The sequence below is a fragment of the Oncorhynchus mykiss genome, chromosome 1 (genome assembly GCF_013265735.2).
Source record: "Oncorhynchus mykiss isolate Arlee chromosome 1, USDA_OmykA_1.1, whole genome shotgun sequence".
Classification (NCBI taxonomy): Eukaryota; Metazoa; Chordata; class Actinopteri; order Salmoniformes; family Salmonidae; genus Oncorhynchus; species Oncorhynchus mykiss.
The window spans coordinates 73,673,266-73,688,410 of record NC_048565.1 but is presented as its reverse complement, the minus strand read 5'-3'; the positions used below and the strand labels follow the sequence as shown (position 1 = coordinate 73,688,410).

The following is a 15,145-nucleotide window of genomic DNA, read 5'->3' as shown; positions in this document are numbered from 1 at the left end:
ATTGGGGGTTTTCTTACTGACCAGTGATCCCAAGATTGATGCACATTCAAATACCAAGCTGTCCCAAGAAAATGTCTTGACAAAAAAATAACTGTGGTCAGGAGAAAACTCTGGAAATTATTTTGGTGCCATGTCTCAACAAAACTGCCTTAGCTGCCTGTGGTCAAAACTAAAAAGATATTTTATAGACTGGATTAGTAGTGTGCACCTTCTTTTGAGATCACTGTGGAAGCATTCTGTACTTAAGATTAAATCTCTCTAAAGGACTTGCATGGTGGGAAGGTAACACTAGGGAATTATTCCAGACAAGCTTGTTTTCCTACTTAACACTGCAAACTGATTTAATCATGCAGGTATCAAGTCTGTCAACAGAAACTAATCAACTCTAATCCCTCAAACACTGGAAACATGTCTTTGCGCTAAAGGTTTTGAACACTCTTCTAATCAAACAAAGCAAAACATTTCCTCATTAAATCGAACACCGACCCCTTGGAGATCTAGCGTGGAGACACTATCAATCAAACCAGGGTTTGTGGATATCTAAATTAATTCATCAGGTCCTTGCATGACTTTTCCCAAGTTATTATGGCTGCCGTACATAGCTGTCCAGGAAACTACAACTCCCAGTTTTCCCACACTATAGGTGAAACAGGAAGTTGAGCAGTCACCCAAATTCATGAGGAGAGCGCTCATGAAACTCTTAAAGGAAGATCTAGCTCTCATTCAGACTCCAAAGGTAAATGTTCACACACTCACTCTCACACACACTTTCTCAAATCTTCTCCCACAAATACACCCCTCTTCAAATGTCTCTGAGCATTGTTGAGGACAAGATCTCATCCCCCTTGTTCTTCTTTTTCCCTCCATTTTTGAAATGATTGTTTTCAGGAGTTGGTTAGCTCAGTTTTTTACATGACCATCAAAGAAGGAGCTAATCAGAAAGGGAGCATGGAAGTTTAACACAGTTTTGTATTGATCGCTGGAATAGAAGTGTGACTAGTAGTTCCTACTGCACAGGCAACTCAATCTGACCACGCATGAATAGGACAACAACGACACTAACCCATCCTGTATTCGTTATGCATATGAATAACCTGAATTGAATTAACTTCGTCCTCCTACTGTGCCGTGCGCCTCTCTCCTGCTTTAGTCTACCCCTAAAACAGAAAAAGGTTTAGAAACTCTGGGAAAGTGTGTCTGGTGTGTGCGTGTGTGGTTGTTCCTGTTGACTGGATTGTCTTTGTGTTTCTCGGCTTGTGTCGAGGCGAGTGTCTGTCTTTGGGTGTGCGGGTGTGTTTCTTAGCCTGTGTCTGTCGGTCTTTGTGTGTCTTTGTGTGTGTTTTCCTCAGCCTGCTGTGTGTAGCGTGTGCTCTCTCCCTGATCTGGATGAGTGCGCTGTGTGCTCTCCTCCACAGGGTGTGGCCCAGATTATGATACAGTCTTTTCAGTTGTCCTCATGTGCTCTCTTCAACGCTCAGATGCAGGATGTAAGTTGTCACCCCCTCTCCGTCTCTACCGGCCTCCTGCTCACATGTGTATGTCTTCGTCAAAGTGTAAACCTGATTGAGATTGAGACTGCACATACGAGCATTGTGGTGTCGATGTATTGCAGTGTTGTCACTGTGTTGCTACACTGGTACTTCTTCTTCTGTTTGATATCTCTTCTGCCACGCACTGTAACTGTAGGTGTGTCCTGTATGTTACGCCCCCACCTGTGACATCACACTCTGTTTGGGAGACTGCAACAGAGCTGAACCTTTTTTTGTGGTGTGATCCAATGGAGAGTATTTTCTGGTAACTCTAGGTTATGCTAACTCTAGGTTATGCTAACGCTCTTGGATTAAAACCTAAGAAGTTAATAAGTATAATATTGTAAATGTTATAGTAGTGTAACCTGCTGAGAAATATCAGAGAATTAATCATTGTTAAATCTGCAATATGTCACTTTCTGGGCGACCCGACCAAATTCACACGGAAATGTCAGTTACAGATCTGTCATTCTCGTTGAAAGCTTGTCTAAGAAGCGGTAGATCGGTTCTATGTGCGTTATTTCTGTGCTTTCGGTTCTTAAGTTTAGTTTTTGCGTCTTACTTTCGGTTTTGTACACCAGCTTCAAACAGCTCAAAATACTATATTTTCTGTTATGGAAAATATACTTCACTGTGGCTTAGATGGTACAATGATTCTCTACACTATACTGCCTTGTTTTGTCACAAACTGAAATGAGGTATTACTATTACATCCAGGAAATGGCAGAGCAATTTCTGCATAGTGAATCTTTAAACTTCATTTTCTATTGGAAAGCTTTTCCTCAATGATGGCTTCAAAAGGCATGACCAGGACAATAACTTTGGTTTCATGTTTAATAATCATGTAAACATACCCCTCAGCAACAATAACCAGGCATATTATTTTACCGTAATGAGGTTATGTATAATTTACTCTTTCTGTGAATGTCAATTTGGATGTCGTCATACATGGAAACTGTGGATCTCGACTGGGTTGTTAAATGTTTTTCTCTCTTTCCATCCATTCCTCAAATGTTGGATCATTCCCATGACTTCTGACTGTCTCTTTGCCCCACTGACTGCAGTCAATGATGTGCTTCTTCTTTGGAGTGTAGTACTGTACTGTGTTGATCTATAGTAGTGGTTGGCATGGTATTTATGAAAGTTCCTTCATGTAGTCTGCACTGTTTTGGCTGTCCCTGGTGTGTGATGCACAATAAATAAAATCACTCATGTTTGCCTCTTTCCTTCTCTCTCCCCTCTCTGTCATCAACTCTTAACCCCCTGTCCTTTCTAAATGTTCCTTATCCCCATGCCTCATTTCTATACCTCATTCGCACCATGTGTCTGTTTCTTACCCCACCATCTCCTGCATCCCTCCTCCCCATGCCCATGTCTCATCCCTCCATCTTCTGTCAATGAACCCCCATCTACCCATTGTCCTCTTATCACCCTCTGGTACCTTTACCTTGCCCCACTTCCTCCCCTTATCCCTGCTCACTCCCTTTCTGTCCCCCATACCCCCTTTCTCTCTATCCCTTCTCTCCATCCTCAGGAGCAGGAGTTTCTGCAGAAGCAGCAGCAGGAGTTGGATGGAGCCCTGAAGAAGATCATCCAACAGCACAAACATGAGATCGCCACCATCGAGAGAGACTGCCTCAACCACAAACAACAGCTTATGAGAGGTGAGAGAGAGATTTACAGTACCATAAAGCGCTATAATACAGCAAACGTAACCACATACAACAGCTCGTGAGAGAGAGATTTACAGTACCATAGAGAGCTATGAAATCAGTGCATTCGGAAAGTATTCAGACTTGTTGAATTTTTCCACATCTTGTTGCGTTACAGCCTTATTTTAAAATGGATTCAATTGTTTTTGCCCACATCAATCTACACACAATATCCCATAATGACAAAGAAAAAATCAAAAATCAAAAAAATCTATCACATTTACAGAAGTATTCGGACCATTTACTCAGTACTTTTGTTGAAGCACCTTTGGCAGAAATTACAACCTCAAGTCTTTTTTGGTATGACGCTACAAGCTTGGCACACCTGTATTTGGGGAGTTTCTCCCATTCTTCTCTGCAGATCCTCTCATGCTCTGTCAGGTTGGATGGGGCAGCGTCGCTACCCAGATATTTTCAAGTCTCTCAAGAGGTGTTTGATCGGGTTCAAGTCCGGGCTCTGGCTGGGCCGCTCAAGGACATTCAGAGACTTGTCCCCGAAGCCACTCCTGCTTTATCTTGGCTGTGTGCTTAGAGTCGTTGTCCTGTTGAAAGGTGAACCTTTGCCCGAGTCTGAGGTCCTGAGTGCTCTGGAGCAGGTTTTTATCAAGGATCTTTCTGTAATTTGCTCTGTTCGTCTTTCTCTCGATTCTGACTGAGTCCCGGCTGCTGAAAAACATCCCCACAGCATGATGCTTCCACCACCATGTTTCATCGTAGGGATGGTGCCAGGTTTCCTCCAGACATGACTTGACATTTAGGCCAAAGAGCTCAATCTTGGTTTCATCTGACAAGATAATCTTGTTTCTCATGGTCTTGAGAGTCCTTTAGGTGCCTTTTGGCAAACTCCAAGCGGTCTGTCATGCTTTTTACTGAGGAGTGTCTTTCATCTGGCCAGTCTACCATAAAGGCCTGATTTGCTGGAGTGCTGCAGAGATGGTTGTCCTTCTGGAAGGTTCTCCCATCTCCACAGAGGAACTCTGGAGCTCTGTCAGAGTGACCATTGGGTTCTTGGTCACCTCCCTGACCAAGGTCCTTCTCACCCGATTGCTCAGTTTGGCTGGGTGGCCAGCTCTAGGAAGAGTCTTGGTGGTTCCAAACGTCTTCCATTTAAGAATGATGGAGGTCACTGTTTTCTTGGGTCCTTCAATGCTGCAGAAATGTTTTGGTACCCTTCCCCAGATCTGTGCCTCAACATTATCCTGTCTCAGAGCTCTACGGAGAATTCCTTCAACCTCATGGCTTGGTTTTTGCTCTGACACAGTCAATTATGGGACCTTATGTAGACAGGTGTGTGCCTTTCCAAATCATGTCTAATCAATTGAATTTACCACAGGTGGACTCCAATCATCCCAGGGATGGTCAATGAAAACAGGATGCACCTTAGCTCAGTTTCGAGTCTCATAGCAAAGGGTCTGAATACTTATGTAAAGGGATTTATTTTTTTAAATTAGCAAAAAATGTCTAAAACCAGTTTTCAGGTTGTCGTTATGGTAGATTTTAAATTATATAAATATATATTATGTAAAAGGGAATGGGGAATTAATTCTTTCCGAATGCACTTTTCAAACTTAACCAGATACAACCGCTCATGAGATGTGAGGGAGAAATGCACAGTACCACAGAGTCTTATGAACACAGCAAACCTAGCCACATACAACAGCTTTGTGAAAAAATACATATACTTACCACAGACTACCATAAAGAGACTGCCTAAGAGAGAGATCTCAATCATTTAACATGACTTCACCTTGGCTACCTCAATGGGTGAAGGCCTTCTGCTATATGAAGGATTTGATAGTGAAATAATACTATTGTAAATGGTGAAGTTCTCAGTGGAGTGTTGTGTTATAACTTTCCCACCACAGTGATGCAATTTCCTGAATGACTTATTTGTGACCAGCCTGTCTTGCCAGATGGTGCTCTTTACCGGAAATGCTGCTTGTGTGTGTGTGTGTGTGTTGCGTTACCACCCCGCCTGACGTGTCTCTGGCCTCCTCCCTCAGCTCGAGAGGCAGCCATGTGGGAGCTGGAAGAGCGCCACCTGCAGGAGAAGCACCAGCTGCTCAAGCAGCAGCTCAAGGACCAGTACTTCATGCAGAGACACCAGCTGCTCAAGAGACACGAGAAGGTAAGTGCTCTGGGACCTACTGAACAGCTCTGGTGAAGTACAATCCAGTATTGGTATTATCTACATCAGGTAATCTGGACTGAGGGTAGACTGTGAGGTGCATTACATTTTGACATTAATGGGTGATTTGAAAGTGTGCTGAAAGGTTAGAGCTCTCATTTCAATGCATTTTATTGTGGATCCAGATAAAGTATTGAATGGACACTCTTACTGACATTTGTGGCTGCTTCGCGTGATGTATTGTTGTCTCTAACTTCTTGCTGTTGTCTGTGCCCAATAATGTTTGTACCAGGTTTTGTGCTGCTACCACATTGTGCTGTTGTCATGTGGTGTTGCTGCCATGCTATGTTGTTGTCTTATGTCTCTCTTTATGTAGTGTTGTGGTGTTTCGTGTCGTGATGTGTGTTTTAATTAATTTATTTTTTTATCCTCGCAGGAGGCCTTTTGCCTTTTGGTAGGCCGCCATTGCATATAAGAATTTGTTCTTAACTGACTTCCCTAGTTAAATAAAGGTTAATAATTGAAATGTGTCGTGTAGGAAATGGAGCAGATGCAGCGCTACAACCAGCGTCTGATTGAGGAGATGAAGAACAGACAGGCCCAGGAGAGAGGTCGTCTGCCGAAGATCCAGCGGGGTGATGCCAAGACACGCATGGCCATGTTCAAGAAGAGCCTCCGCATCACCTCTGCACCTGGCACCCCGGAGCAGGAAAGGGAGAAGATCAAACAGGTATTTTATAGTGTGTGTACACACACAGTTATATATTTTTTTCAACAGAATCATGTGAGGTGTGTGTTTTTTGTTACAGTTTGCTGCCCAGGAGGAGAAGAGGCAGAAGAACGAGAGACTCCATCAACATCAGAAACATGAGAACCAGATGAGAGACCTGCAGCTGCAGTGTGACTCCAACATCAGAGAGCTGCAGCAGCTTCAGGTACACACACACACTTACCCCTAGCCCAGAATGTTCTTAGCATTATTACATACAGTGAAACGGAAACTCAACATCATTTCGACCAGGTATCACGACTTTCCTGAATTGGATCCTTTGTTCATACCTTCCAAGGCGATTGAACTTATCCCAGAGGCTAATCCAAGAAGCCGCCGGTGAAGAGGTTTTCGGGGGGGGACCTTTAGTCCAACTCAGGAGGCGTACACACCTTCCACCGCTTCCGAGTATATTACTCGCTAATGTTCTGTCCCTGGACAAAGTTGACGAGCTCAGGGCGAGGGTCTCCTTCCAGAGAGACGTACTCTGTTTCATGGAATAATGGCTCTCTCCGGATGTACTGTCCCCATCCATACAGCCAGCTGGGTTTTCAATACATTTAGGATAGGAATAAAGAACTCTCCGGGAAGAAAAAAGGCGGAGGTGTATGTTTCATGATTAACTACTCATGGTGTGATTGAGGTAACGTGCAGGAACTCAAGTCCATTTGTTCACTCGACCTAGAATACCTCACAATCAGATGCAGACGGCATTACCTCCCTAGATAATTTTCTTCGATTATCGTCACAGCTATGTGTATTCCCCCTCAAGCCGATACCACGACAGCTCTCAAGGAACTACACTGGACCTTGTGCAAACTAGAAACTGCATATCTGAGGAAAACGCTACAGAAGTTCTATCAACACATCACCTGTAGTACTCGCTCTTCAAAAACTCTCAACCATTGTTTCTCCCCATTTCAGGAAGGCTACAAGGCCCTCCCCGATCCCCCCCCCCCCTTCGGCAAATCCGATCACGACTCCATTTTGCTCCTCCCTCACAGAAACTAAAACAGGAAGTTCCTGTGCTGAGGTATATTCAATGCTGGTCTGACCAATCAGAATCCATGCTTCAAGACTGTTTTGATCACGCGGACTGGGACATGTGAGCTCTCGTTCTCCGTGGCCGATGTGAGTACAGGCCCAGACAGCACCCCGAGCCGGGTCCTCCCGAGTGCGCAGACCGACCAGCTGGCTGGAGTGTTTACGAACATTCAATCTCTCCCTATCCAAGTCTGCTGTCCTCACTTGATTCAAGATGTACACCATTGTTCCTGTACCCAAGAAAGCGAAGGTAACTGAACTAAATGACTATCGCCCCATAGCACTCACTTCTGTCATCGGTGCTTTGAGAGGCTAGTTAAGGATCATATCACGTCCACCTTACTCGACACCCTAGACCCACTGCAATTTGCATACCGCCCCAATAGATCCATGGATGCCATCGCACTGCACACTGCCCTATCCTATCAGGACAAGAGGAATACTTATGTAAGGATTCTGTTCATTGACTATAGCTCAGCTTTCAACACCGTAATCACTTCCATTCTCATCATTAGGCTTGGGGCCCTCGGTCTGAACCCCAATCCTGTGCAACTGGGTCCTCCCCAGGTGGTGAAGGTATGCAACAATACCTGCACTATGCTGATCCTCAAAACAGGGGCAACACAATGGCGCATGCTCAGCCCCCTCCTGTACTCCCTGTTTACCCATGACTGCGTGGCCATGCATGCTTCCAAATCAAGTTTGCAGACAACTTTGTAGTCCACAATTATCTCCTTGGTCTTGAGCACGTTGAGGGAGAGGTTGTAGTCCTGGCACCACACGGCCAGGTCTCTGACCTCCTCCCTATAGGCTGTCTCGTTGTTGTCAGCGATCAGGCCTACCACTGTTGTGTCATCGGTAAACTTATTGAAGGTGTTGGAGTCGTGCCTGGCTGTGCAGTCATGAGTGTACAGGGAGTATAGGAGGGGACTGAGCATGCACCTCTGACGTGCCCCTGTTTTGAGGATCAGTGTGGCGGATGTGTTGTTACCTACTTTTACCACCAGGGGGCGGCCCATCAGGAAGTCCAGGATCCAGTTGCAGAGGGAGGTGTTTAGTCCCAGGATCTTTAGCTTAGTGATGAGCTTTGAGGGCACTGTGGTGTTGAATGCTGAGCTGTAGTCAATGAATAGCTGTCTCACATAGGTGTTCCTTTTGTCCAGGAGGGAAAGGGCAGTGTGGAGTGCAATAGAGACTACATCATCTGTGGATCTGTTAGGACTGTATGCAGATTGGAGTGGGTCTAGGGTTTCTGGGATAATGGTGTTTATGTGAGCCATGACCAGCCTTTCAAAGCACTTCATGGCTACAGATGTGAGTGCTACTGGCCGGAGTCATTTAGGCAGGTTACCTTAGTGTTCTTGGGCACAAGGACTGTAGTGGTCTGCTTGAAACATGTTGAAAATGTCAGTGAAGACGCTTGCTAGTTGGTCAGCGCGTGCTTTGAGTACACGTCCTGGTAATCCGTCTGGCCCTGTGGCCTTGTGAATATTGACTTGTTTAAAGGCTGTGGAGAGCTTGATCACACAGCCGCCCAGATCAGCTGATGCTCTAATGCATGTTTCAGTGTTACTTGCCTCGAAGCGAGCATAGAAGTCATTTAGCTCGTCTGGTAGGCTCGTGTCACTGGGCAGCTCTTGGCTGTGCTTCCCTTTGTAGTCTGTAATAGTTTGCAAGCCCTGCCACATCCGACGAGCATCGGAGCCGGTGTGGTTCGTCAGAGGGCATAGCAGAATTTCCCGCTCCTTGAAAGCGGCAGCTCTACCCTTTCGCTCAGTGCTGATGTTGCCTGTAATCCATGGCTTCTGGTTGGGGTATGTACGTACAGTCACTGTAGGGACGACGTCATCGATGCACTTATTGATGAAGCCAGTGACTGATGTGGCGTACTCCTCAATGCCATCAGAAGAATCCCGGAACATATTCCAGTCTGTGCTAGCAAAACCATCCTGTAGCTTAGCATCTGCTTCATCTGACTATTTTGTTTTTATTGACCAAGTCACTGGTGCTTCCTACTTTAATTGTTGCTTGTATGCAGGAATCAGGAGGATAGAGTTATGGTCAGATTTGCCAAATGGAGGGCAAGGGAGAGCTTTGTACGCGTCTCTGTGTGTGGAGTAAAGGGGGTCTCGAGTTCTTTTCCCCTCTGGTTGCACATTTAACATGCTGGTGGAAATTTGGTAAAACGGATTTAAGTTTCCCTGCATTAAAATCCCCAGCCACTAGGAAAGGTACAAATCCCCTAAGTTCTAGACCTCAACTGAATCTGGTAATGAATGGTGTGGCTGTTGAACAAGTTGAGGAGACTAAATTACTTGGTGTTACTTTAGATTGTAAACTGTCATGGTCAACATATAGATTCAATGGTTGTAAAGATGGGGAAAGGTCTGTCCATAATAAAGAGATGTTCTGCTTTTTTGACACCACACTCCACAAAGCAAGTCCTCTAGTTTTATCTTATCTTGATTATTGTCCAGTCATATGGTCAAGTGCTGCAACGAAAAACCTAGTTAAGCTGCAGCTGGTCCAGAACAGAGCGGCATGTTTTGCTCTTCATTGTAATCAGAGGGCTGATATTAATACTATGCATGCCAGTCTGACTGACTGCATCACTTCTTGTTTTTATAAGAAATGTGTTGGAAATGCCAAATTGTTTGCATAGTCAACTTACACACAGCTGACACACACACTTACCCCAGCAGACATGCCACTAGGGGTCTTTTCACAGTCCCCAGGTCCAGAACAAATTCAAGGAAACATACAGTATTTATTTTGTATTTTTTTCACCTTTATTTAAGCAGGTAGGCTAGTTGAGAGCAAGTTCTAATTTACAACTGCGAGCTGTCCAAGATAAAGCAAAGTAGTGCGACACAAACAACAACACATAGTTAGTTACACATGGAATAAACAAACATACAGTCAATAATACAATAGAAAAAGTCTATACAATCTATATGCAATTATACAGAGTCATGAGTGCATGGAACTCTTTTCCATCTCACATTGTGCAAGTGAACAGCAAAACAAATTAAGCAACACCTCACTGCACAGCGTTTCTCCCACATGTGACCTACTTGTTGTGTGTATGTATTGACATGTACAGTATGTGTAACTGATAGATGCACACTACATGTTAATGTTTTTAAATGTATGTCAATTGTAAACTATTTTGTCTGTCTTTATCGTTACGTGTCGAACCCCAGTTTAGACTAGCTGTCGCCATTGGTGTCGGCTAATGGGGATCTTAATAAATATAATCAAATCATAGAGAATAAATAACGGGGACTCTTTATGTAGTGATAATTATAATCAAATTGTATTAGTCACATGCGCCAAATACAACAGTGAAATGCTTACTTACAAGCCCATAACCAACAATGCAGTTGAAAAAAATGCAAATAGTCTGGGTAGCCATTTGATTAGATGTTCAGGAGTCTTATGGCTTGTGGGTAGAAGCTCTTTAGAATCCTCTAGGACCTAGACTTGGCGCTCCGGTACCGCTTGCCATGTGGTAGCAGAGAGAACAGTCTATGACTAGGGTGGCTGGAGTCTTTGACAATTTTTAGGTCCTTCCTATGACACTGCCTGGTATAGAGGTCCTGGATGGCAGGAAGCTTGGCCCCAGTGATGTACTGGGCCGTTCGCACTACCCTCTGTAGTGCCTTGCGGTCGGAGGACGAGCAATTGCCATACAAGGCAGTGATGCAACCAGTCAGGATGCTCTCGATGGTGCAGCTGTAGAACCTTTTTGAGGATCTGAGGACCCATGCCAAATCTTTTCAGTCTCCTGAGGGGGAATAGGTTTTGCCGTGCCCTCTTTACGACCGTCTTGGTGTGCTTGGACCATGTTAGTTCGTTGGTGATGTGGACACCAAGGAACTTCAAGCTCTCAACCTGCTCCACTACAGCCCCGTCGATGAGAAAGGGGGCGTGCTCGGTTGTCTTTTTCCTGTAGTCCACAATCATCTCCTTTGTCTTGATCATGTTGAGGGAGATGTTGTCATCATGAGCATCCATCAAATTGCTGCATCAAACCAACCTTTGCCCATCTACTCTGTTGCCTCAGCTCTTGTGTCATGGACTATTCAGTCAGAAGAGAAATTGGTGAAAATATATATTATGACACTAACACGTTTTAATCAGTTTTAGAATAAAGCTGTAAGGTAACAAAATGTGGAAAAAGTCAAGGGGTCTCAATACTTTCTGAATGCACTGTTAAAATAAAGGAGCTTGTGGTAACTCCAAAGTGTCATGCACTGGCGCACACACAAGCAATGTTTTAGCACCATGGACACCTTCCACGGTCAAACGCTAGGTAAAGCGGATAGCTGATCGCCAGTTTCAGCACCATGGCTGCTGAACAGCGCAGCTCACAGCTCAGAATGGGGCAAATCCTACATTCCACCAATGATGAAGGCCTGCGGATAGACATTCTGGCATGTTTTGCTATTGTCCTTTCCTTAAAACACGGATTGTGATACAATTCCTTTTAAGGTAGCCTAGCGGTTAAGAGCATTGGGTCGGTAACTGAAAGGTCGCTGGTTCGAATCCCTGAGCTAGCAAGGTGGAAAAATCTGCTGTTCTGCCCTTCAGCAGGGCAGGGAACCCCCAACAACTACTACTCCCCGGCGCCGATGACGTTGATTAAGGCAGATCCCCGCACTTCTGTGATTCAGAAGGGTTGGGTTAAATTCAGAAGACCCATTTCGGTTGAATGCATTGTTTTTTAACTGACTAGGCATCCCCATTATGTATGTAGGTAGCTCCAGTAGGTAACCCTGTTCCTGCTGTTGTGTGTTTCAGAATGAGAAGTGCCATCTCCTGATTGAACACGAGACTCAGAAGCTGAAGGAGCTCGATGAAGAGCACAGCCAGGAGCTGCAGGAGTGGAGGGAGAAACTGCGGCCCAGGAAGAAGGTGAAACAAAGACCTATCCATGTTTACAACCCTCTTATGTTCTCATCCTTTAAAGTTTCATGCTGCGTTGCGATTCTCCTAAAATGCACTTGCATGGATGTAACAATGGTGGAAACTTCCTCTAGCCAATGATTACACCAATCCATTGCTTTTGACTCCATGACTGGGAGTTTGTAAGTGCACAGTGTGGAGAATCATGACATAGCCTCAGTGTAAGTTGTTGTTTTGGATGTTTGAGTCTGTTGTCTTTCCTCTTCTGGCACATGTAGGCCTTGGAGGAGGAATTCACACGCAAGCTCCAGGAGCAGGAGGTCTTTTTCAAGATGAGCGGGGAGTCGGAATGCCTTAACCCCACGACCCAGAGCCGAGTGTCCAAGTTCTACCCCATCCCCAGTGTGCACAACTCTGGTTTATAGCCCTCCCCAGCACAGGAACATACTGGCTGGGCTCATAGACTGTGTCCCCATGGTGGTGGGGAGGACCTCAGCCCTGTTGTTATCTGGAAACTAGCGTTGGTCTATTGTGGATCTTAGGCTAGTGTGATGTCTTCACACAAGCATGTACATACACTAATGTTCAAAAGTTTGGGGTCACTTAGAAATGTCCTTGTTTTTGAAAGAAAATATTTAAAAAATATCCATTAAAATAACATCAAATTGATCAGAAATACAGTGTAGACATTAATGTTTTAAAAGACTGTTGTAGCTGGAAACGGCAGATTTTTTTTGTAATGGAATATCTACATAGTCATACATAGCCCATTGTCAGCAACCATCACTCCTGTGTTCCAATGGCACATTGTATTAGCTAATCCAAGTATATCATTTTAAAAGACTAATTGATAATGTTAGCACAGCTAAAAACTGTTGTACTGATTTAAAGAAGAAATAAAACGGTCCTTCTTTAGACTAGTTGAGTATCTTCAGCATTTTCGGGTTCGATTACAGGCCTAAAATTGCCAGAAACAAAGACCTTTTTCCTGAATCTCATCAGTCTTTTCTTGTTCTGAGACAATTAAGGCTATTGCATGTGCGCTGTTCTGTGAAGGGAGTGGCACACATTGTTGTACGAGATGTTCAGTTTCTTGGCAATTTCTGACATGGAATAGCCTTCATTTCGCAAAACAAGAATAGGCTGCAGAGTTTCAGAAGGTCTTTGTTTCTGGTCATTTTGAGCCTGTAATCAAACCCACAAATGCTGATGCTGAAGATACTCAACTAGTCTAAAGAAGGCCAGTTTTATTGCTTCTTTAATCAGTACAACAGTTTTCAGCTGTGCTAACATAATTGCAATGGGGTTTTCTAATGATCAATTAGCCTTTCAAAATGATAAACTTGGATTAGCTAACACAATGTGCCATTGGAACACAGGAGTGATGATTGCTGATAATGGACCTCTGTACGCCTATGTAGATAGGTTTCCTGCTACAATAGTAATTTACAACATTAACAATGTCTACACTGTATTTCTGATCAATTTGATGTTATTTTAAAGGACAGAAAATGTGCTTTTCTTGAAAAAACATGGACATTTCTAAGTGACCCCAAACTTTTGAACAGTAGTGTACATATGCAAGAGCACACACTTAAGTCTACACACACACACACACACACACACACACACACACACACACACACACACACACACACACAGCAGTGTCAGCTGTCATATAGAGGGATGCAATCACAACACTTTCCTTTTCAAGACTTTATTTTCTCCTTCTTCCCCCTTACAATTTCACCCTTCTCAGCTCCAAGGAAAATGTTGTCAAAAGTGACAATTGCACTTTTCTGAGCACGGTTATGTTCTACCACTTTTAAAATAGCTCAGGCAAATTTCAAACCAATTGCAAGTACCAAGTTTATAAAGAACCCAGTGCCTAAATGAATTGACATAATGATCGTGCTTTTCTCCAGACTTGCTCTCTTACCTGCAGCCCAGTGCTCCCCTGAGGCCTTTTGCACTAAAATGGCTGGAAATTTGTACAAACCATGAAATACCATCAAACTTGTATTTTTTAGTGATCCATATAAGCTGGTGGTTGAGTTCATTCTAAGGTCGTTGATTGATGGATATCTGTTAACAAATAAAAGTCATTTTTTGGTAAATCGTGAAGTGCTCATTCACGTGATGTACTATGTATGGAGTTGTGATTTATTTTAGATACTGTGCTGTTGAATCAATCAAATCAAACTGTCCTGTATATTAGAACAAATGTTCCCACTTTCTCCCTATTGTAATCAGTAGATAGTTTTTGTTAGACTTCTGGGTTGTCATCATGTCAGTCACCTTTCCTGTTAAAAATCGACACAGCTTATTGTCTTTTGGTTATACTTTGAACACATTATTTTGGATGTGGCAGACATACATATTATTACGCTGAAAGGAATGTAAGCCGCTGGTCATAATTTTTCACTGTTTTATGTGAACTGAGAATATGCAGTAATGGACTGTTATGTATGTACAGTGAGCTCCAAAAGTATTGGGACAGTGACACATTTTTATTTTTTGCTCTGTACTCCAGCACTTTGGATTTTAAATGATACTTTAACCTTATAGTCATTGTACTCTGTATTTGAAACGATACAGAGCTAAAACGACAAAACGTGTGTCACTGTCCCAATACTTTTGGAGCTCACTGTGTCTTACAGTCAGTAAAAAAACGAGGGTCCACTTGGATTAGTTCTATTTTCAAATGACTTTTTGCCGCCTCTACCCAAATCTATTTTATTTTCAAATGAACTGAATCATTCAAAGCTGTGGCGCCTTGCATTTTGTTCTGTATTTATACTTTTATTTTCAATTTGAAATATGTCCTTACTATTTTACTGGGTTGGGGTCAATTCTAATTTAATTTAAAATTCCAATAAATAGTTTGAATTCACTCATGAAGTGGAGAATTTAATTCAATTCTCATTTTTAAAAAGTCTTCAAGCTATGGAATTGAACTGGAATTAGATTGTTTGGACTTTTTGAATTGGAATTGTAAAAACCAGTTAATAAAGTGAATGCACATATAGCATCAAACATTGACTGTATGATTTGA

General features: G+C 43.4%; 1 protein-coding gene across 4 annotated transcripts in view; it reads left to right on the top strand.

The window, feature by feature from the left end:
• slka (STE20-like kinase a) overlaps positions 1–12,753 on the top strand; it is a 35,637-nt gene extending 22,884 nt beyond the window's left edge. Inside the window, exons 13-20 of one of the 4 annotated variants that reach the window (XM_021611222.2) lie at positions 644–736; positions 1,416–1,487; positions 3,064–3,193; positions 5,245–5,369; positions 5,908–6,099; positions 6,179–6,304; positions 11,986–12,099; positions 12,369–12,753. In XM_021611222.2, coding sequence (XP_021466897.2) covers positions 644–736; positions 1,416–1,487; positions 3,064–3,193; positions 5,245–5,369; positions 5,908–6,099; positions 6,179–6,304; positions 11,986–12,099; positions 12,369–12,515 — 999 coding nt within the window. In that variant the 3' untranslated portion in view covers positions 12,516–12,753. The remainder of the gene's footprint in view (positions 1–643; positions 737–1,415; positions 1,488–3,063; positions 3,194–5,244; positions 5,370–5,907; positions 6,100–6,178; positions 6,305–11,985; positions 12,100–12,368) is intronic. The other 3 variants (XM_021611228.2, XM_021611226.2, XM_021611234.2) reach the window with 3 other exon arrangements.
• Positions 12,754–15,145: the final 2,392 nt, after the last annotated feature.